Source organism: Oncorhynchus mykiss, chromosome 17 (assembly GCF_013265735.2).
Source record: "Oncorhynchus mykiss isolate Arlee chromosome 17, USDA_OmykA_1.1, whole genome shotgun sequence".
Classification (NCBI taxonomy): Eukaryota; Metazoa; Chordata; class Actinopteri; order Salmoniformes; family Salmonidae; genus Oncorhynchus; species Oncorhynchus mykiss.
Genome location: NC_048581.1, coordinates 69,038,874 through 69,063,191, shown reverse-complemented (window position 1 = coordinate 69,063,191; position 24,318 = coordinate 69,038,874). Strand labels below are relative to the sequence as shown.

Here is a 24,318-nt window from a genome sequence, read left to right as displayed (position 1 = left end):
CTTTAGGTGCCTTTTGGTAAACTCAAGCGGGCTGTCATGTGCTTTTTACTGAGGAGGGGCTTCGTCTAGCCACTCTACCGTAAAGGCCTGATTGGTGGAGGGCTGCAGAGATGGTTGTCCTTCTAGAAGGTTTTCGCATCTCCACAGAGGAACTCTGGAGCTCTGTCAAATGCCCTTTTCCCCCGATTGCTCACTTTGGCCGGGCCGCCAGCTCTAGGAAGAGTCTTGGTGGTTCCAAACTTCTTCCATTTAAGAATGATGGAGGTCACTGTGTTCTTGGGGACCGTCAATGCTGCAGTAATGTTTTGGTACCCTTCCCCAGATCTGTGTCTCGACACAATCCTGTTTCTGAGCTTTACGGACAATTCCTTCGACTTCATGGCTTGGTTTTTACTCTGACATGGACTGTCAACTGTGGGATATTATATTGGCAGTTGTGTGCCTTTCCAAATCATGTCTAATCAATTGAATTTACCACAGGTGGACTCCAATTAAGTTGTAGAAACATCTCAAGGATGATCTATGGAAACAGGATGCACCTGAGCTCAATTTAAAGTCATAGCAAAGAGTCTGAATACTTATGTAAATATTTTATTTTTTGCAAACAATTCTTAAAACATGTTTTCATTTTGTCATTATGATTATAGATTGATGAGGAAAATGTTAGAATAAGGCTGTAACGTAACAAAATGTGGAAAAAGTCAAGGGGTCTGAATACTTTCCGAATGCACTGTACACTGTACATACTTGAGTGTTCAGGCTGGACATGGTTTTCTATTAGTTTTCTTTGACTGTATGCATTTATTTGTTCATTTTTCAAAATGGACATTAGCTTTTAGTATCAAGAGAAATCCTTGAGAGGAAGAAGGCCCTGAAAATGTAACAAAGGACATTTCAACCTTCAGTTTAGCCATGAGCTAGAACAACCCTGGAGTAGTACATCCCTGGGAGGAAGGGAGGCAGGTAGGGAGGGAGGTAGGTAGGAAGAGAGGGAGGGAGATGGGGTAGTACAACCCTGGGACACAAGGGAGCTACGGAGATAGGCAGGGAGGGAGTAGTACAACCCTAGGAGGGAAGGAGTTGGGGGGGTCTCATTATCTTTAGGTTTTTCTTTTCCTCTCCCTATCCCAACATAAAGAGGGTAAAGGTGACATTGTCCTTTTTGTATGCATAGCTGACTATCATATATTAAATGTGTACCTAAAAATTTATTTTCCTTCTACTTTTTATTTGCATATAAGCAATTTATAAAAGTTGTACATTCTAAGAGGAAACCCCCCAAAAAGTGTGTGTTATTGTAACATTGTACAATATAGTATGTTGTGTTTACATTTTTGTTCCGTGTATATAGCAGTCAGACATGAGAGTGCATATTGACACACACTCACTCACGCACGCACGCACGCACGCACACATACACACGCACACGCACACACACACACACACACAACCACACACATAGCCTATAGGTCCACGCCGAAAGATAAAGGTGTCATGCAAGACAGTATGATTCCCTTGACAAACCCCTAGATTCAGTAGGCTTTAGATATAACTTCCTAATTATGCTACTGACATTTATTTGATAAGATAAAAATAAATGTTTTATATTATTATGGTTGGTTTGATACCATGATCTGTATTATTATTATTATTATTATTATTATTATTATTATTATTATTGTTATGCTGGCTGCCTGGTTGTGACATTGTTTTTGTGCAGGAGTGTTTTCCACTGTGTACCGTTATCACCAAAACAGAGATTTCCCCTCAGTCTGTCGAAAGAGGAGCAGAGAGCGACTCCTGAGTGACAGCCTGATATTTGTTATTGCTAACAGTCAAACACAAGCAGAACGTGAATGGCCGTTTCCTGTTGTCTTACAACAGCTTTCAAGTTGTGCAGAATGTCATACTGTAACAATGAGGTGGGACTACTTGTTTGTATAAACACAACTATAAACACATCTTGCGAGAGAGTTTAACAGTTGGTTCTGGTTTTTGGATTGTTACGCAAAATGTTGCATTTTTCACATTACCTATCTTATAAAACAGGTAGTCGTTCTATAGGTAGTTCCTCATCTCCTCAGCTGTAGTTCCTCATACTGTATCTTCAGCCATGTAGAGACAAAGAGGAGATCCTGAGGGAACCTATCACTCTTCTCTACAGACCACAGGAGGCTGCTGAGGGGAGGGCGGCTCATAATAATGGCTGGAATGGAATGGTATCAACCACATAGAAACCATGTTGTTGATGTATTTGATACCATTCAATTTATTCCGTTCCAGCCATTACTATGAGCCCATCCTCCCCAATTAATGTGCAAAAAAACTCCTGTTCCAGACTGAACCTTCAGCTCTACTGAGCCATCCAGTGGCACAGCCATTCTACTGCAAGATGCACCCATACATCTAAAGCATGTTTCACCATTCCTCCTGCCTGTCCTGTCCTAAAACCCTTAAGAAGGCCAGAAGCCAACATGTGTTGGTTCTACTTTTAAAAATAAAGAAGCCTTTTTATTTAATTTCATTGTCCTCCAAGTGTTGATGAATATCCTGTCGACTTCAGTTTGCTCCTCAATTCATGCTCCTTGGTTGGAAAGCGTAGTAACGGCAGTGATCCCTATGCACTGTCCTGTCCTCAGGACAGGGATTCATCTAATCTCTGCTGCTAATATCCCCTAGAACTCAAACAAGGCATGAATGGATCACTTTAAATTGTAGGAAATGCCCTCAGAATAGATTAGATAAGGGAGATAATATTAAACCATGCTGGGCTTAAAGTATCCTATTAGGATCCACGTTGGGTCACTGGCTTGGCATTGGAAAATCTGAACTGCTTCAGGGGCCGTCGCTTGTCTCATTCATCAACCTGATGAAAAGAGAGGGAGAAAGGTAGGGTAGATGAATGTCATCCATCCAATGTCACCTAGTCAGCATTGATGAGGTCTGCAGCAGTATGCTAGTTATGCCCAGCAGATTGTAAGACTTCACTACAAAAGCATATTCAATCTGCTGTGCCATCCTATATTATCCTAGAATACCTGTTGTGTTCTAAAGACTAATCTCCTGTTGATGGGGTGTGTGAAGGGTACCTGTACCTTTTATTTCATCTCTCTCTCTGATACTTTCTGATGGATGGCTTTTGTTTGAGTTTGATTTGCTATGAATGACAGACATTTGTTTGATTGGCTTAGGATTCAGGGGGGCAGGGATAAGTGGTGATTAGCAGTTGATTGATTGACCGTGTTAAGCATTTATTCAGCGTTTACTCCATGACGGCTCCTGTGATTGATCCAGGCCGAGCGTTTGCCCGGTTTGATTTGTATGCAGCATGGTACATGTAGTCAGAATTTGAACCACTATCTCTCTCTGTGCAAACACCAAAAACAATTCCATGGTAAATGGCCAAGAGAATAAAATGGGCTGTTGCTCTATCTATCTCATCCATAGAGATCCTATTAAATTACTAGAGGGGCTATGTCATATACCCTTTAAGTTTCCGAATGGGTTGGTGACAGCCGTTGTGGCCAGGGAGAAATCCAAACTAGTCTAATTGGAATGAATGGCCCTAGAAACAAAATCCTGATTTTACTTATGCAGGAAAATAAAAAGCATGTGATCAGAAATTGTGTAAAATAATTATTGTCAACCTAAAATATTGTCATATCATTATAAATACAGTTTATACACATTTTCTGTATGAATAGCCTCTAAAATATATGTAAACAGACCAGAAATGTAAAAAACATATATTGGAAGCTAGGCATGCATGTCTCAATGTTTTCTTGGAAAGATGTGAGTGCTATTATATGATACAATATCAGTACTAGTTGCATTTAAATCTTGTCTAAGTCCTATCATCAATTGATTTCAGCCAGTGTATGGCTGTGGATTGACTGCATTTTCTGTTGGCATATTGGCATTTAATTTGAATAATTCCTCTAAAACTGTCTGGCTAGCTAGCTAACAAACATGCAGTGCAGATAAATTCTTCAAATTCATTGATTTACACAATATCTTATCACAGCACAGGAAAACCATGATTGATCCACCGCCTGACCAAAATGGCTGACCTTTATCCCATCATAAGAAGGTTCATGTCCATTATAGTATTCTAATTTCTAATTCTATGATTCTCGTCATCCTATCCGCTGTGGCTTTTCTCATATCTTGGGCACTACAATGGGCTCTGACTGTCTGACTGGCACCTCAGCCAGACTGCCTACTCACCTAGGAGATGGTGCCAGCCTCAACCTGAGAGTGTGCCCATCGGCTGGTAGTCAGGCAGAGGGAGATTACATTATTGACCCATTAATCTGGTGCCATGGGTTCATGGAGGTTGATGCTGTTTTAAATACAGACTACGGTTAAATTCTCGTTCTAAATGATGATTTTTACAGGCATGTGAATGTCGTAGATATTATTTTCAACCAAAATCCCTGATGCTTTCACCTTTTTAGATGAAACTCTGTTTACATTTTAGTCATTTAGCAGATGCTCTTATCCAGAGTGTAGTAGTGAGTACATACATCTTCATACTGGTCCCACATGGGAATGGAACCCACAACCCTGGCATTGCAAGAGCCACGCTCTACCAACTGAGTCAGTCAGTTGGTAGTCATTTGGTTATGGCATTGTTCTAGACTCTTCTTTAGTCTGGTATGACTTGACACTCAGTGGAATCCATTGATTAAACCAGACTAGTGAAGATGGTGGGAGACAAGAAGTCTGATCTGATATCTTTCTTTGTTCTTTCTCTTTCTAGTGTCGACAAGACCTTCTCCAGGACCAGAAGTCTATGGTGAGTTTACCCCCCTCCCCCTTTCCTTGACATTCAGAAATTAAGTTAATGTTGTGTGGGATAACTTAATATCATGCATAGGTGGCTCTAGATCACTCTTAAAAGTACTGCAGATTAATTGAAGATGTTTCTAAGACAGGCCTTATACAGTAGCTGTCTTTATCCAGCTAAGCTGTCCACCCCTGGTTAAGTACTGATTACAGTCAGAATAACAAGGCATGAAACATCACATGGATGTCAGCCGATGTCTTTATTTACTGTGTATGTTGTACCACATATGTCAATGCTCAATGTGCCATACTGCTGTTGTAGCCACAATTGGGATTCCTTCAGTAAACTGCTACATCAGGCAGTAACATATATGGCACTGAGGAATCCTAATGTCATGGCTGTGGATCAGGCCATCTGGTAACATAATTAATATTGAGGAGGGCAATGTAATATTCCATCCTTGGCAGCATGAGAGAAAGATGTGTTCCCTGTAAATACAGGCACGGTAACAGATGGAGAGGGTGCAAGAGAAATGGAGCGTTTGGAAAGAAGGCCTGCACTTATCAGACATCTTTCCTTTTGCCAGGGTGGCATAGGGCGGGCAAGGAGCTGTGTGTGTGTCTCACACATGTCCTTTTCACAGGTACAAAGAGACACACTCACAACCCAGTCTGATTACAGATAAATTCTTATTTTACCACTGCCACAGGGTGAAACATGAGTGATTTAACATAGTACTAGAGAGTAGTAAGAGATTGGGAGTGCTTATTGTCTCACCGGACCCTAATGTATCTAGGCCACTCTACCACTGTCTGTACCGTTTTTGGCCAAGCAGTGTTTAAGCATGAAATAGATTACCTTTGACACAGCACATTAGAATCTGAAATGTAATATCTCCGTGTAAAGCAATCTTATAAGAGCTTTGGAAAGGGCTTATAATATGCTGAAAAGAGAGAGGGAGAGGGGTGAAGATGGGGGGATGTGAACAGGGTCAATAGAGGTGCAGGATGAAAGACCATCAGAGGGTAACGTTGGGCCCGTATTGCTGCTGAATTTAATTAAGAGGGGATGTGGGGGTTCATTCTGCACTGTGTTCCAAACAGGTCTGTAGCGCATGCTAATATAGTGGGACACCAAAGGAAGGGAATGCCTTCTAGCCACTGAACAGTGCTGCTCTGAACAGTGCCGCTCTGAACAGTCCTGCTCTGAACAGTGCCGCTCTGAACAGTGCCGCTCTGAACAGTGCCGCTCTGAACAGTGCCGCTCTGAACAGTGCCGCTCTGAACAGTCCCGCTCTGAACAGTGCTGCTCTGAACAGTGCCGCTCTGAACAGTCCTGCTCTGAACAGTCCTGCTCTGAACAGTGCCGCTCTGAACAGTCCTGCTCTGAACAGTCCTGCTCTGAACAGTGCCGCTCTGAACAGTGCCGCTCTGAACAGTCCTGCTCTGAACATTGCTGCTCTGAACAGTGCTGCTCTGAACAGTGCTGCTCTGAACAGTGCTGCTCTGAACAGTCCTGCTCTGAACAGTCCTGCTCTCTGAACAGTGCCACTCTGAGCAGTGCCGCTCTGAACAGTGCTGCTCTGAACAGTGCCGCTCTGAACATTGCTGCTCTGAACAGTGCTGCTCTGAGCAGTGCTCTCGCTGCACTCAGTAAGTCATTATGTTCGATTATATCAGCCTCTACCTGCAGGCAGATAAGAAACCCATAGTCGTGAAAAGCCCTTTTTGGGTTTGTATGTGAGAAAGTTGTATTTTTGAGAAATAAGACAAGCATTCTTCTGTATTTATTAAATGCATTCATCACTGCTATAAATCATTTAGGAAGGCTAGCCATGTATGACTTACTAAGAAGTCATAGGAAGGATGTCCCAGACTGACTCCATCTCCATTATAAAGGACTGAAAGTTGTCACTGAATAAGAATAGCAGCTTGATACTCAGATTTACCAGAGCAGATTTAAAACAGACACAGTATGCTGTCGCATCCCTCTTAAATCCATCAGAGCCTCAGTCATCCTTTCTCTCAGCAGCCGACAGGTAGGGGTGTGTGTGTGTGTGTGTGTGTGTGTGTGTGTGTGTGTGTGTGTGTGTGTGTGTGTGTGTGTGTGTGTGTGTGTGTGTGTGTGTGTGTGTGTGTGTGTGTGTGTGTGTGTGTGTGTGTGTGTTGTTTTTCCTCTTATGGTTAGCAGTGATAATGGTAACTTGACACACACTACATAGTAAACTCCGTCCATGTAGGTTGTGTTGTTTTTTATCCCTCAGCGTATGTCTGCCAAGTGCCCTCTAGTGGTTAATGATCAATCATGAACATAATGTTCTTCAACATTCTTCAATGTTCTTCTTGAAGTGAAATAGTTGTAAATCTTCTTCGCTGCCATGCTGAATATATAACCATACAGACTCTTCTGAATTACATTGTTTTGTGTTAGTCTTGCTTTTGGAAATAACACTTCCCCAAGGACATAACTCAGCTATAAACCATGGTAAAGTACTCCGTTTGTGTGTGTATAACAATTTGATTGTGTGGGGGTTAGAGAGTGTTCATGAGGTGGTATGGGCATGTGTGTGTGAGTATGCGTGTGTGTGTGCGAGTCAGTGAACCCCATGGGTATCTCTGACTGCTGCCGACACCCTGTTGCCGTTCAAGCCCCAGAGTGCTGTGTCATGAAGTCATAAAGTGATGGTGAGTGATGAGGAGGGGGAGCTGAAGTAGGACCTCATTACCAGGATGTCTTACTCCTGAGTTCCTCTGTAATGGCTTCCATCTGCCCAAATGCAAGAATGCAGGCCTTGAGGGGAAAGCTGAACCCAGCCCCAGAGAGAACAATTGTGGATCTGGGCACCAGTGTCAGTGTGTCTTACCTTTCAAATTGGTCCATGTAAGTCCTCTTGGCATCTCTAATGACACAGAAAGAAGGTGAGGGCGGAACTCACTTATTCAATTGCTATTGGGAGTGCTTAAGATGCTGATTACTTGAGTGTTTCGGATTATACATCGGAATGGGGTCTGGTTATTTTGGGGGTACTGTAAGTCACTGAGCATGTACTCTTAGGCCTCATGAGGACAGTCGAGAAAGCTGAGTATTCACTGAGCATTCAGTTTGAGTGGTTACCGAGACAGAGTGGTGTCTAGGCTAGTTAGATAAAACCCATTTGATTGTATGACCTCCATTACCACGAGGTGACTCTGGTGGAGGTTGTAGAAAATACAGACCTCTAACACAACAATGAACTAAATTTGTTGAGCAGAAGTCTTTACACTTCTTGTCTAAGCACCTGTTCTGTTTAATGCATGCTAGACAGCAGGCAGCTGGAGGGGGAGGCACACACACACACATCCGCCCCTTTTGATAATCGCACCAATCGTGCGTGCCCTGTTCAACTGGTGTGCCAATCCCATCCCCACAATACCGGACAGCTGCAGGTTTTAAATAAAATATGACCAACTTGATATCCCCAATGGGCCCTGTTATAGTTATATAGGTTACTGTAGATACCATAGGGAGAAACTCTCCAATCACCAGCACCCACATTACTAGTCAAGGATCATTTGTCTCCACCAGAACACTTACCTTTAAATCATCATCTACGTGCATCATCATAATTTAGGAAGATTATGTGTTGAAGACTGACATAGGGAGGGAGCGGTCTAAAGCGATGTGCACTTTCCCTTCCCATTCTTTTTAATGACTCGATGCCAATTCATCACATTCCCTCTCCAGTTTCCCCTCATATCTGATGACATGATAATGCATGGGGCTGTGAATACCATCTAATCATGTAGGATAATGCTTCTCAGCGTCAACACATATCACTAACAAATGCCTCCCTTGAGCGTCTAGTTGAGTGGATTGAAGAGGAAACTCTTTTGTGCCTCAGTGTGTCCTGTCCTCTTCACCCCATCCCTCCCTCACTCTCTTCCATCCCTCCCCTCTCCCATCACTCCCGCCGTAGAGGCTTGCTGATTTGCGGCATCTAGCTTTCTGCATTTGCATTTGAGAGTGCATTCACTAAACTGTGATCTAGTTAATCTGTCAAGAGGGCCTCCACTCAGGGTCCATATATTCATGCTATTAATCAGTAAGATGAGACTCATTGAGGGAGTAATGTCCCTTGCAGTTGTGAGCCTTCCCTATAGTCTGGAGGTAATTCTCATCTAATCAAGGGTCGATAGAATTGGTTAAGTATGAGCACAGGGGATTTGCCAGAGTAGCGTCCGCCGGGTGAATTCAAGTGTGTAGTGTCGTGTCTTTGGCTATGCCGGATTAAGTGATATGACATGCTATTCTATAAAATAATTTCTCCGTAATTAATATGACCTGATTGAGCTAATCATATAAATGTAATTAACTAGAGAGTCGGGGCACCACAAAATAATATTTATAGAGCTGTTATCTTCCAAATAAACTCTTAAAGACCTAGTAATATTTTACATCAATAGCAGTCAATATTAATCGTCATCTTAATTCAGTCTCATCTGAAAGTTGTAAATTCCTGGTTATCTGCACGAACCCTGGCTAACAAGTTGAATCAGCAATACAAAATAGGGATTAATTATTTATTTACTAAATACCTAACTAATCACACAGAATTGCACATACACATAATTAAATCATAATTTGATTACAAATTACGTCATAAAGGAAAACGTCCCTGGCGGGTGGAACAGATATGACAGCTGGTTACACAAAAGAAAAGGGGCTGGGTTTGAGTGAAAGAGCGGGAAGACTAAGGAACAAAGGGCGAAGCTGTGCTATCGTAAATACAGTATCTTATGCATTCTAAATTACCGCCCATTTGGAAAAGGAAAATGCAATAAATATTTACTCTGCTGCGCTTCAGTAGGTTGGTGGTAGATGGAAGGCCATGTTGCCAAACCAAGTCCTTTGTCCTTTGAAGAATGTATCTGGTGGTCAATGGATACGTTGTAGTAACGTCGTTGTGTGGTAGATGGGATACTCTGTCTGTTCCTTCCTAACCTGCGTTTGCAGCTGCTGTTGCTAACTCAACGGCTAGGAGGTATCACTTCTGAAGTGAATAAGAGTTCAAAGTTCATACCATTCGCAACCAAAGCTCACGCTGATGTTGGCTTCGTTCTGTAGTTATTATCTGAACCATTCTGACATCAGACCGTCGTCAACGGAACAGATGGTTATATTGTCGTCAAGGCTTTATATTGGAAGGTTAGAGGAGGGCGTGTTTGAAAAGTTTTATAGCCCATGTCCCTTCACAGGGGTGGGCCACTGATTGAGCAGAGCCCTACCTTATGAAAACCCAAATCTCACATTTTAGAAACTAAAATCACATTTCATCCCATCACGAATAATTTCCTATTCAAACATTTAAATTGAACAACAATTCCATGTGAATCTGATAACTCTGTGTAGACTTTCCACTGTAGAGTTTGTCATCTTATCATTGATGAGAATGTCTCAGATGACAACCGAATTGACATCATATTCATTAAGTACCACCGCATATGTTCAATTTGTCGGATTACCAGAATATAGTTAATTTCCCCCCACCTTCTGATGTTCCCAGAATCTCTATGTTAACCAAGGGTTTTGCAAATGTAACATCAGTCGGACAGAGAGAGGAAAAAGGGGGGAAGCGGTATTTATGACTGTCATAAACCTACCCCCAGGCCAACGTCATGACAGTAGGCTGCCTCAGTGATGATACAAGGAGAATGTCATGGATCTGGTCTGGTATTGTCAAGGATCTGACGTCGATAGAGAGGGCATACGAGCCTCTAGCCCCTAAGCAACTTTGCAGTATTTCGTTTTTTTATGTAATATTTCTTACTTTATTAGGCCAGAAATGTTTTTGTGTTATTACATACAGCCGGGAAGAACTTTGGATATCAGAGGGGCGGTAACTCATCAGCATTACCAGCATTATGACCAGGAATACGACTTTCCTTTGTTCGTACCACCCAGGGCAATTGAACTGATTTCAGAGGCTGATCCAAAACATCGCAGGCGGAGAAGAGGTGCTCACAATGGACTTCTAGTCACTCGGGAGGCGCGCACAACACCCACCACATCCGAGTATAATACTCGCTAATGTTCAGTCTCTGGATAATAAAGTTGAAGAGCTGAGGGCAAGAATTTCCTTCCGGAGAGACATCAGGGATTGTAACATACTCTGTTTCACGCAAACATGGCTCTCTCAGGATATACTGTCTGAGTCCATACAGGTTTCTCAGTTCATCGCGCAGACAGGAATACATATCTCTCCGAGAAGAAGAAGCCCGGGGGTGTATGTTTCATGATTAACTACTCATGGTGTTATTGTGATAACATACAGGAACTCAAGTCTAGCTAACTCAAATCTAGCCAACATGTCAGATTTTTAAAATGCTTTTAGGCAAAAGCATAAGAAGCTATTATCTGATAGCATGCAACACCCCAAAATATCTGAAGGGGACGTAAACAAAATAATTAGCGTAGCCGGCGCTACACAAAACGCAGAAATAAAATATAAAACATTCATTACCTTTGATGAGATTCTTTGTTGGCACTCCTATATGTTCCATAAACATCACAATTGGGTCTTTTTCCCGATTAAATCCGTCCATGTATGCCCAAAATATCCATTTGTATAGCCTGTCTGATTCAGGAAAAAGCTCTGTTCCAAAACGCAACGTCATTTAAAAAAATTATATAAGTTGCCTATATTCTTTGACAAAACACTTCAAACTACTTTTGTAACCCAACTTTAGGTATTTGTAAACGTTAATAATCGATCAAATTGATCACTGGGCGATCTGTATTCAATAGCAGCTACTCAAGAAAACATTGTCCTTTCTCTCTCTTCCAAAAGTCTCTTCCTGTCTGCTGGACGAAAGGAAGGATCTATTTGTCATTACACAAAGGATTTTTGTCAACGAAAATGGCATTATTGGCGACATCGTGTGGAAGTTGTAGGAACTGCAAGCTCACTGTTATATATTTTTGCTTGCAATAAACAATTCAGAGACTGGCGGATTAATACTTTTCTGTGGTTTTTGTGACCAGGTTTTTCTTGGGATTTCGCTTGCTGTTCACGTTCTGTTATAGTCACAGACATTATTTAGCTTTCAGTGACCAGTTTTTCTTGCGCTTTTTGATGAAACACACGCTCTGTTATAGTCACAGCCGTGATTTAACCAGTTTTAGAAATTTCAGAGTGTTTTCTATCCACACATACTAATCATATGCATATACTATATTCCTGGCATGAGTAGCAGGACTTTGAAATGTTGCGCGATTTTTATCAAAATGTTGAAATAATTCAGGGGAGCTTTAAATTAAGAAACCATGTGACTAAACTAAATAATACACACTATAAAACAAAAATTAATTATGTAAGAATGATAGTAACTTCGGGGCACCTTAATTAATTTTTTTTGAAAAAAAGCCAACTCGGCTCCTTCATTTATTGAATCAGAGGGCTCATTCATCACAAAGCCCACTGATATTGCAAACTACTTTAGTGACTTTTTCATTGGCAAGATAAGCAAACATAGGGATGACATGCCAGTAACAAACTCTGTCACTACACATCCAAGTATATCGGACCAAATTATGAAAGACAAGAATTGTACATTTGAATTCCGTAAAGTCAGTGTGGAAGAGGTGAAAAAATTATTGTTGTCTATCAACAATGACAAGCCACCAAGGTCTGACAATCTAGATAGAAAATTACTGAGGATAATAGCAGACAATATTGCCACTCCTATTTACCACATCTTCAATTTAAGCCTACTAGAGTGTAATGTCCGGGGTGTAGTGGAGGAAGGAGTCAGACGCAGGAGACAGAGAGTTCAGAGTAGGAACGTCTTTAATACACCGACCAGGTGAAAAAGCAGATGCCACTCAACACAAATACCCAAAACCACAGGGGAACTAAACTGAATCCAAAAAACAGCTCACGTACACAAAACAGCCGTGACATACATGCGGGCACGACAAGTACACATAGAACAATCCCGCACAAAGAGCAGGCGGGCCGGTTGGCTTATAAAGCCCAACTAATAACCAAATTAACAACAGGTGTAACCAATAAACAGACAAGGAGGGGGAGGAAAGAATCAGTGGCAGCTAGTAGGCCGGTGTCGATGACCGCCGAGCGCCACCCGAACGGGAAGGGGAGCCACCTTCGGTAGGAGTCGTGACATAGAGAGCGTGTGCCCTCAGGCCTGGAGGGAAGCTAAAGTAATTATGCTACCTAAGAATAGTAAAGCCAACCTAAACTTCTGGGGAAATATGTGTTTGATCAGATACAATGCTAATTTACGGTAAACAAATTGACAACAGAATTTCAGCATGCTTACAGGGAAGGACACTCAACAAGCACAGCACTTACACAAATGACTGATGATTGGCTGAGAGAAATTGATGATCAAATGATTGTGGGGGCTGTCTTGTTAGAATTCAGTGCAGCTTTTGACATTATTGATCATAGTGGATAAAGAGTTACTTGTCAGAACACAGAGGGTGTTCTTTAATGGAAGCTTATCAAATATAATCCAGTTAGAATCAGGAATTCCCCAGGGTAGCTGTTTAGGCCCCTTGATTTTTTCAATTTTTACTATCGACATGCCACTGACTTTGAGTAAAGCCAGAGTTTTTATGTATGCGGATGACTCAACACTACAGCGACTGAAATGACTGCAACACTCAACAAAGAGCTGCAGTTAGTTTCAGAGTGGGTGGCAAGGAATACGTTAGCCCTAAATACTTCTAAAACTTAAAGTGTTGTATTTGGAACAAAACACTCACTGAACCCTAAACTAAATCTTGTAATAAATAATGTGGAAATTGAGCAAGTTGAGATGACTAAACTGCTTGGAGTAACACTAGATTGTAAACTGTCATGGTCAAATAAAATAAAATAAAATGTTATTGGTCAGATACACATGGCTAGCAGATGTTAATGCGAGTGTAGCGAAATGCTTGTGCTTCTAGTTCGGACCGCAGTAATATCTAACAAGTAATCTAACAATTTCACAACAACTACCTTATACACACAAGTGTAAAGGAATGAATAATAATATGTACATATAAATATATGGATGAGCGATGGCCGTGCGGCATAGGCAAGATGCAATAGATGGCATAGAGTATAATATATACATAATAGATGAGTAATTTAGGGTATGTAAACATTATTTAAAGTGGCATTGTTTAAAGCGACTGGCTAGTGATACATTTATTACATCCAATTTTTAATTATTAAAGTGGCTAGAGATTTGAATCAGTATGTTGACAGCAGCCACTCAATGTTAGTGATGGCTGTTTAACAGTCTGATGGCCTTGAGGTTGAAGCTGTTTTCAGTCTCTCGGTCCCAGCTTTGATGCACCTGTACTGACCTCGCCTTCTGGATGATAGCGGGGTGAACAGGCAAACTTGAAATCACTTGCCACTTTAATAAATTAAACACTAGTCACTTTCATAATGTGTACATATTTTGCATTACTCATCTCATATGTATATACTGTATTCTATTCTACTGTATCTTAGTCTAAGCCACTCTGACATTGCTCGTCCATATATTTCTATAGTCTTAATCCCATTCCTTTACTTAGATCTGTGTGTATTGTTGTGAAATTGTTAGATATTACTGCACTAGAAACACAAGCATTTCGTTACACCCGCAATAACATCTGCTAAACGTGTATGTGATCACAGTGCTTTGGGGATTGTGTGGCTAGATGCATCAGCATAACAATACCTGAGTGGTTCAGATACATCTCTAACATCTGTTTTGAACACAATTTCTATATTTAACTCTGCTGCTTTCAACTGGTGGTATTGACATGGCTAGCCTTGAGTATGGCTAGCTTTGCTTTTTGCTGCTTTTGGAGTTGAATGCACTTCAGTCAGCCACCTGGAGCACATGCTGAGATCACTGGCCATCCTCTTAATGACTGTAATCACCTAATTAGTCACCTTGTCAGCAGAGCAAAAGCCACAGCTGTGCTGGGCTCCCATCGGACCATGACCAGAGCAGAGCAGTACAGTACACTGAAGCACAGGGACAAATGATGACCTGGGTTGGGCCGGAGCTCATTACGGAGCAGAGGAGCTTACCTCCATCCCCAGTGGTCAGGGTGACTGGCGCTGACACTGGGAATGAACTACGAGGCTGCTGCCTGCCTGTATTCCATCATCAGGTTGAGCTTCAGGGGACTGGGGACAGGGGCCATGGCCTTGCCTGTCTGTCTGCCGGGCTGTCGTGTTGTCTCACACCACACTGTTTCCAGCACAGGACTAACAAAATCAATGGAGTTAGAGTTCCAAACACAATTGAATTATGAGAAGCAGAGGTGGTAAGCAGGGTTGACAGGGTTCTCATTTGATGTGCGTCCAGCCATGTGTAGTCCTCCTAGTCCCAGCAGACTCAGAGGGAACGATGAATCCCACAGCCCCAGGACAGACCAGACAGGAGTTACTTACTGATAAAAAAGTGATAAAGTTACTCCTTCAGTCACACTCAGTGAGGAGGCCATTGCCCCTCTCCTTACCTCTCTCTGTCACACACACTCAATATAGTATCTGTGCCTCCTCCCACATAGGGATTGTTAGTCTCTCAGCACGGAGTGAAGTATCTGCAGTATGACAGTGTGTAAATGTAAAATTTTGCCTAGCTGGCTCCACAGATGACTGCAGGGGCTGAAAAGACAGTGAGAGAGGGAGTGAATGGGGAGGGAGAGAGAGAGAGAGTGAGAGAGAGAGAGAGGGAGTGAATGAATGAATGAATGAATGGGGAGGAAGTGAATGGGGGAGAGAGAGTGAGAGAGATTATGGAGGATCCCTTTAATTAGTTTTAGCACAGGCCAAAGACCGTTCTTTTTCCAAGTATTTCTCAAATACATTGATCTTTGTCTGGGCTGACAATGAGAGTGATTTAGGATACTGACTCCCTATGACCTGGTTTGACTCCCTCATTCTCACTCTGTTTGGGAACAATGATACCCTGCTCATCCTATTGTCAGCTTTGCCAATTGGAGAGGCCCAGATTGAGATATATGTCTAGTCTCACATGCCACGCACCTCATCAGACCCTTCCAGGCTGCCTGGATCTCGGTCTGGTTGCCCTCTCCTGAGGGGAAAGGTTATCAGAGGTAAAATGATCTTCCCTGTGTGAGTTCCAAAGTAGTTCACCTGGGAGATAGACAGGGGGAAACTACTGTCTGTGAAAAACTAAGACAACATGGTTTTGTGTGTATATTGAGACTGGTGTGGAACCACACCCAAACAACAGGCTTTAGGGAGCTCTGGGCAGTACAGGAGCAGGTAGCATGGGCCTTGGAACCAGGAGAGGGAGCTTCTCTGACACAATCCTCCATAAGGTGCAACATATCTGGTAAGTACTCATAGGGGAGGTGGAAAGAGACTGAAGTCTGGCTCAATGTGGGAATGAGATAGACTTCTGGTTCTGGTAGACATCGTTTGAAGATTATGTTATTTACAGATGCATTTGACTGTGTTTTATTTGAATTGTCCTCTATGAAAGACAGAATCTCAGCAGAATCAATGGTTAATAGCTGACAGGGTCTTCTTGCCAATTATGCTATTTTAATCTCCATATGTGAATCCATAATCTATGTTAGAGATTAGATATTTTTTTTGCGCTTTTCAGCTGTCCGCTACAGAGTCAAATGGAGCATGTGCTGGATGGGATAATTATTGTCAGAGGGATGAGGTAGATAATGGGGAATGAGTGATTTGAAATCTTGTATGGTAGATAATGTCCTTCTTAGCACTTCGCATCATGAATCTCACTCATGTCCATACGCCCACTGCACTCTGCTCACTCATGTCCATGTGGTGTGTGTGTGTGTGTGTACATGTGAGAGAAGGAGAGAGAGGGAGAGGGAGGGGGAGAGAGAGTAATGAGGACGGGAGGGGGAGAGAGGGGAGCTTTCCATAGCATCATCTGACAGGAGAGGCTGCAATCTAACAGCAGGTGTTAGAGCTCTAACACTGAATCAGACAGAGAAGTAGAGGGAGAGAAGGAAAGAGAAAAAGAGACATTTGGAGGTGAGCGATAGCAAAAGACCACTCTGAAGCAATTAAGTAAAATGAGAGGAGAGGTAGAAACTAAGAGCCTGTGAGAGACGGAGACAGCGAGAGGGAGAGAACATAGTTGTATCCAGCACTTTCCTGGCTAGGTTCTGCTGCATAGAGCAGTGCTGATCGTCCACTGATCTCTGCATCCCATGCTGGACCTGCCTCTGCACTCCACTCGCTCTGCTCACACTGGTGCCTAGAGTAAGTAACTCTGCTTTCATTGTGCATTAGCTGCTGCGGTTGATTAGATAGCCTGCTGTCTGGCTGTGTTCTGTCTGGCTGGACTGGCCGGTTAAGCTCCGGTAAATATCAGTGTGTGTGGGTAGAGGACAGGTGGGTTTGGGCAGTGGAAGAGAAAGACGGGACCATTATGCTAGATGTTAGCTATAAGAATACAGGTGATTACTATGTTGGTATGTTGGTGTAGTAGAGGGGTGTTTGTATACTTGATGTTGATCCGGGAATCTGATAGTGCTTGGATTCATGGTTTTATGTCTCTTGGCTATGTTTGCAATCCCAGGCCAAACTCTGGTGGATTATGACGTATTTAGGCATATTGAAATTATGGCATGGGGTGTCATTTTATTTCCATTGCAATTTCCTACCGTTATTACAGGCAACGCAAGCGCCTATGGCCATCCAGTAGGTTCACGACGAGCTAGGGTGTTCTGGGTGGGGTTGAGGACGGGCTCAAACCGTGAGCTACGGCTCAGAGGATCGCAAGTTCAATCCCAGCACTAAGTACGTGTTTTGTCATCTTTTTTTTCTGTTTTAACCCTAACCCAAACCTTAACCCTTACCTTAACCACTCGGAATGAATACCTAAACTTAATCGTCAAGGTTAACCCTATCCCAAACATTCAGCTTAACCACTCAGAAATTATACCAAAACTTAACTGTCAAGGTTAGTTTTGGGTTCACTGACAGCTGACATATGACAGTTAACATACTGCAAAATATGCCATAATTAAAATGCCAACACACTCCATAATCTGCAGACTGCACCACAGACAGCCCCACAAGCCATAATTTACGGCCCCACTTGCCCTAATTAAAAGGGCCAGCCATGCCATATCTCTGTTGCTGCAGTTATGGCCAGATATGGTGTTTTCTTTGGAGATTTTGTTGTGCAGTCCTGATGAGATAACAGTCAGTGATGCATTAAATACTCAATGTCTTCATGAAGCTTTATTAGGGACTATGTCCCAGACCCCTGCATTGATACTGTACCTCATTAAGTACATGTTGATATGATACTGTATAAGCCCTCCTCAACAGACTTGGTTTGCTGCTGAAGTTAAACACTAGATCAAATTTGATTTTTACTGCATTTTGAACCATAGTATCGATCTGTTGATTGCACCAATAATTAGTGAATGTTTGCCCTCCACATTGCAACCTTTTCAATCTTCTGCAGGAGATGTGTTGATACATTTTGACTGGTATGGATTATACCAAACAGGGAACACCTTACTGAGGATATTGAGCTATTGTCTTGGTGCAAACATGCTCTCTTACTCTCTCACTCTCTCACGCTTTCTTTGCCGCTCAGGGACTAGAGAAATGCATTTGTCATTCCATTTTGTTGCAATATATGCAAACCAGTCCAGCTCATTTGTATTTCTAGGTATACTCCACACCCATCAGAGGAGGAGAGAGAGCTCATTTGCATCATCTTATCAGAGCCCATGACCCAGCAGTACTGTGTGGAGGAAGGCTTTTCAGGTTTAAAATGTTCTCCTTGACTAGAAGTTTCCACGGTGTGGGACACCCAAATGCGCACACACACACACACACACACACACACACACACACACACAACATTCATGGAAGTGGCATTTTAATCAGATTGTGGTTGAAGGTTGGTGACCTCTTCACCGGGGGCTATTTTTGGACAGCTGTATTATGTAATGGCTGCATGACTCTCATTCTCTGATTCAGATCTCCAGATTAGACCTGGACCAGGACATGCTCTCTCTCTGCCAATCACTCCTCCACTGCAGTCTGTTAACTGAGCCACTTATGGATGACTAGCTGCACCAATCACTTGTTTCACACAATGTTCTGTCATTTAGGCCAGTGTCACTATTAAATAAAAATAGTTCAATTAAATAAAATAAAATGTATAAGATTACTGTACGTAGTACTAACTCGAGGTGCGCAAAACCATTGCTCTGGACTCAGTGAATTTTTTAAACATTCATAGTGTGGCAGGTGTCCCTGTAATTGGTATTGGGATGTGACACACTTGGGATAGTATTGTTACTGTCACCAGTCACACTGAGACCATCATCTCTTCTCTCTGTAAAGCTCACCCTTAGTGTTGAGATGATGACACACTCACTGGATGTGTGCTTTGTTTGGTGGCTTTTAAGCTACACACACACACACACACACACACACACACACACACACACACACACACACACTCTGCTCCCGTAATCCGATCCATTAAGCAGGCTGTGTGTGTTCCTGGGGTGAGGTGACCAGTTGTCAGGCTGAACCCTCTGATCCCTCCCTGTGTAGTAGTGCCTGCTTTACCCAGCCGCCATCTAAACCAGCCTACTACCAGATGCCAACGTGTCGTACTGTTGTAGGATGGAATAAGCACTGCAGGGCCCTGCTTTGTAGTGGGGCAATATTATGATGTGCCATGCTTTGGTTAAGAAAAGCATTTGATATGACCTCTCCGACATGATTCTGCAATGTTTTCATATAGAAGATATGAAATAATGCTGTTAAAGGAGTGTCTGCTCCAGGTCAACAGTGTGTTGTCAGTGATGTTCAGTGGTGTGCACTGACGGTTTCTGAAGGGTTAATGGGCAGGGAACCCGTCAGCTGAGTAGAGCTGAAATTTAAGGATAACAACACCACTTGGTAAATAGGCTTATTGAACCTACAAACCACCCCCTGTGCCATGTGATTGAAAAGTATGCATGTGTATGTGTGTGTGTGTGTGCGTGCGTGCCTGTGTGTGTGTGCGAATGTGAGAGAGAGAGATTTACATATTCTCAGCAGCTCACCTTCCCTGCCAGCCAGGTTGTTGTGCCAAGCCTTTACTCCTTAATAGAATGCCTCCTGCTTCAAGCCTCAGCGTGGTGCCCTCTGTTCAAGGTTCTGTGTGTAGAAAGCTCTTCCATTTATTTAATATGGGCCGTTAAAAGCCTGACTGCCAGTCGATCCAGCAGTTGACTGCTTTGTGAGACGTTGTGTGAAGTAACATGTTTTGACTCAATCATACAGCTCTGGCCAGGCTGCTAATAAGATCTTGTCACCAGAGAAAACATGATCAGACAGAGGGAGGGAGGGAGGGATCATGTCCCTTTTCACTCTGTGTTGTTCAAACCAAAGAACAACCCAGTAATTTCAAATTCTATTTCAATGGTTCAGACATTCCAGTTGCCTGACAGCCCTAGTTATAGCCTGTCCTCACCACTTCACAGGCTCAGGAGACAACACTCTAGGTCAGTCGAGCAAGACAGAAAGACAATTATGGGTTAATCCCAAGTATTTACTGGGGAGAGACTGGAAAGACAGTCAGCTCAGTCACGTCATCTACAGTGTGCTCCTCTCTTTAATGTGGTGAGGTCCAATCTCGCACCTCCGTGATTGCCAGAATTTACACTACCGTTTCTCTGATCTCTACCGGAGATGTTCAACTCAAAACCAACCAAACATGATTTTTCCAATGTAAACCCTACCGCTAACAGTAACCCATAATGTCATAACATATCCATGTCAATAACTCAAACTTTTCCTTTGTGATTCACAGCAAACAGGATGGAAGGATACCTCGTATCTCTGACACACTAGAGCCCTTGCTGTCACACTCCCATCCTGCATATCGCGCTCGCTCGTTATCAAAGGTAGGAGCGGGGTCCAAGCCCCAACTGCACCCTGTCACCTCAACCTTGACCTCTCACCTATTTTCACAAGTCTCTCTCTTGCTGTCTTTTTCTTTCCTCTTTTCTATTCAGCCCCACTCCTCCCTGTGTTGTTCTATTGCCCTACTCTGTGTGCAGGTGAATGGTGTCACCAATCAGACAGGGGTGGCAGGTAGCCTAGCGGTTAGAGCGTTAGAGTGTTACTGGAAGGTTGCTAGTTCTAATCCCCCATCCAACAAGGTGAAAAGAAAATCTGTCGATGTACCCTTGAGCAAGGCAAAATCAAAGTAATTATCAATGGCCTATGATCTACTACTTTTAGATAACATAATATATAGGTTGTTCCAACAGCCAAGGACAAAGCTTTTGTTTTATAGTCCAGAAGATGCTAGTAGGTGCACTTACAAAACACCTTAAATAATTATATGATACTGGGGGCTGAGGAATATAGAGAATGCTCTCAATTTTACACATAAATAAATATTTTAGCAAATTGTTTTGATTCTTGGGTCCCAGCTCATCACAGGTACATAGGGTCTCCTAAAGAATATCTGTGTCTCAAAAACCCACATCTACCCCTTACATTATGGAACTCGGGGGAATTGGAGTGTTAGAGTGAGGCAAAGAGAGATTCAGTGGTCTAGACACTGGTGGTCTGTCCTCAACCTCTGTAAACCTGCTGTCACTCACTCAGATGACTGAATCACTCTCTGTGGTTTTGGCTCATGGGAATTCATTTATGCTGATCTACGAACCCAGGTGATGTGATTCGTTTGGACATGAGGAATATTCAATGATTAAATCTGCAGTAATGCACACATTTATAGGTGAATGTCCTTGTCAAGAAGCTGTCAATTATATAATGCATTATGCATTATCTTGTAATATATGAACAAATTCAGCAGACTATAAATCACAGAGTTCTTCATCAGTGTAGCTGTATCAGGTAAATGCCTTTGGTCCAGACTGTATTGCTGTAGTATCTAGGCATATTTTCACTGCTGTGTGCTGTGGCTTAGTGCCTTAGTACCTCAGCCTGCAGATTTTTCTCTGGTGGTGGTGGTGGTCCTGGAGACACTGCTGCCCACTGCACCAGTCAATCCCTCTGATGGAAGGATGTGTGGAGAGCAGAGCAGACCATACCAGAGCAGCTGCTGTAGTGTAAATGTTGTGCTCTACCACTGCTGGCCAGAGGAAGGTCATGCAGGAGCCTGCCGCTGACGGCCACAATGAATGATGGATTTTCTCAGACATGATTGGAGAGGAGTGGACGGTAGGTTGGCGTGGCCAAAACATTGGCAGGTCTCACCACAGGTAGAGGATGGGAAATTCAGGTATCTGGTATTGGAGTGGTGGGGCGAGATGAAAGCTGTGATGGGGGCTATGAGTTATAGTGGTGATGGAATAGACCAGGGAATCAGGTCCATCTTCCTCAGCCCAGTTTGTCAGGTCCCTTCCATTATACTATGGGTTTGAAATAGTCTGAAATAGTTTGGAATAGCTGAAAGTGTCAAGTCCTTTTATGCAACAGCCTTATAGTGATCGTAGTCATTGATTTGTGGTCAATAGGGTCAGTGTAAGTGCTGTCATAACGTTGCCCTGTTGGGTGAGGTTTATGACCATCCCATAAATACCTTCCCCCCTTTTCTCTTCACTACAGAATGGACTCTTGGAAAGCCCTGTGTTACCACAGTGAAAGTATGGCACCATCAAAAGGTTGGGGAAAGAACAATATTTCCCTTTCTCAACCAGTTGAAAATGTCCGTTGGTACTTAAAGAATATGATGTCTGATCAGTTGTTGTCTGTCTTTATCTGATGATAGGATGACATAAATTGTATCTTGGAAAGTCTACACATTCTAGTTATCAGATTCACATGGAATTGTTGTGCAATTTAAATGTTTAAATGTGAAACTATTTGTGAAAAGATTAAATGTAATTTTAGCCTCCTAAATAAGAGAATTGTTTCATAGTAAAACGTAGGCCCACTCAGTGGCCATGCCCAAGTGAACAGACATTGGTTGAGAACTATGAAACATGTCCTTCTCCTCCCAGTACAAATGCCTGTTGACGCAAGTCAAACCTTGTGACCGATAATGTGAGGACTGGTGTCCATACGTTTAAAAGAGCTCATTTCTACTACAACCAAACAAAATTAACATTTAGTTCCAGAAATGTTAAGACTGCTGCCCTAAGGTTTAAAAGTGTGAATTTCAACATGGAGGTGACGATCACCACACTAGAATGGTGAATTCCGACTAGACCAGCCAGAGTACAGCGCGAGCTGATTATGGCAACTTGGTATGATCTTTGAACGTTTATTCACTAAAGAAGAAGTGATACCTTCTAGACGTTGAGTTATCAGCTGCAGCTGTAAACATACGTGGCCTAGAAAAGGACAGACAATCTCAGAAGAACGACAGGGTATTTTAACTTGTCCGCTCTACAACACAACGACCAGAAAGATTCTTCAAAGGATAATGGCGATCTCTGCTGGGTAAACCAGTCTTCCATCTTTGACCCATTTTTCGAGGCGCAGCTCAGAGTAAATATATATATCTTGCATTTTCCTCTTCCGAATGGGTGGTTATTAGAATGCGTAAGACTCTGTATTTACTGTAGCATAGCTTCTCAAGGTCCGATAGAGATTCAATCCCTTTGTCCCTCAGTCTTCCCGCTCTTTTATTCAAATCCAACCCCTTCCTTTGTGTAACCAGCCGTCATATCGGGTTAGCCCGCTAGGGGCTTTTCATGACATGATTAGTAATTTATGTGTGATCTATCCTGTGCATATAAATATATATGTAATTCTGTGTGATTATTTAGGTATTTGTAAATAAATAAGACAATTTGTGTATTGTTGATTTAACCTATTAGCTAGGGTTCGTGCAGATAACCAAGTACTTACGACAATCAGAATGAGACGACGATTAATAATTGACTGCTTTTGATATAAAAGATCTTCAGATATTTAAGAGAGTGGATTCGGGAGATAACCGCTCTATATAAATGAATGCTTCCGTGGTGCCCCAGGTTATTAATGGTATAATTGTTGCATGGTTTCATTCAATCACGTAATCAATTAATCGATTTCATAAAATAGCATGTCATATAATTTAATCATAGTCAGACACGACAGTGCTCGATAATTCATTGATATCAGATAAGCCTCAGCGACTGTCTCTCCCTCCACCCTGTATTATACATATTTCTAAGCACCTCCAAGACATATGATACCTACTAATATTCTAGGTACTTTAGACAGAAACAAAAGTAGTGAGGTTGGTCGCGGAGGATGTTTAGGCGTATACTGCGACCGTCTAGCAATCCAAAGGTTGTGCGTTTGAGTCATGTCGGGGACAACTGTAGAATTTTGATTTAACCCTTCCCATAACCCTGATTCTAACCTTAACCCAATTAATCTAGGCCTTGGGCCGTGAGGCGCCTTCTGACTGAGCTCCACCAAGCTGTTTTATGTAGGGTCTGGGAAGTGTCATGCCACTCAAACAGACCAGATCTGGTAATTAATACATATAAAATATGCTTAGCGTTAGGCCCCCAGGCCAGGGAGGCAGCAAAAGTGA

General features: G+C 42.5%; 1 protein-coding gene across 5 annotated transcripts in view; it reads left to right on the top strand.

Annotated features, from left to right (window-relative positions):
* LOC110494467 (rap1 GTPase-activating protein 1) overlaps positions 1-24,318 on the top strand; it is a 130,669-nt gene that overhangs the window by 67,404 nt on the left and 38,947 nt on the right. For 2 of the 5 annotated variants that reach the window (XM_036950530.1, XM_036950528.1), the window contains 2 exons: positions 4,763-4,798; positions 20,623-20,716. Coding sequence is in view for 2 of the 5 variants with exons in the window: in XM_036950527.1 (XP_036806422.1) it covers positions 4,796-4,798 (3 nt within the window). In the remaining 3 variants the exon portion in view is untranslated. Of the gene's footprint in view, positions 1-4,762; positions 4,799-16,726; positions 17,052-20,622; positions 20,717-24,318 lie in introns of those variants that run through there. The other 3 variants (XM_036950527.1, XM_036950526.1, XM_036950529.1) reach the window with 2 other exon arrangements.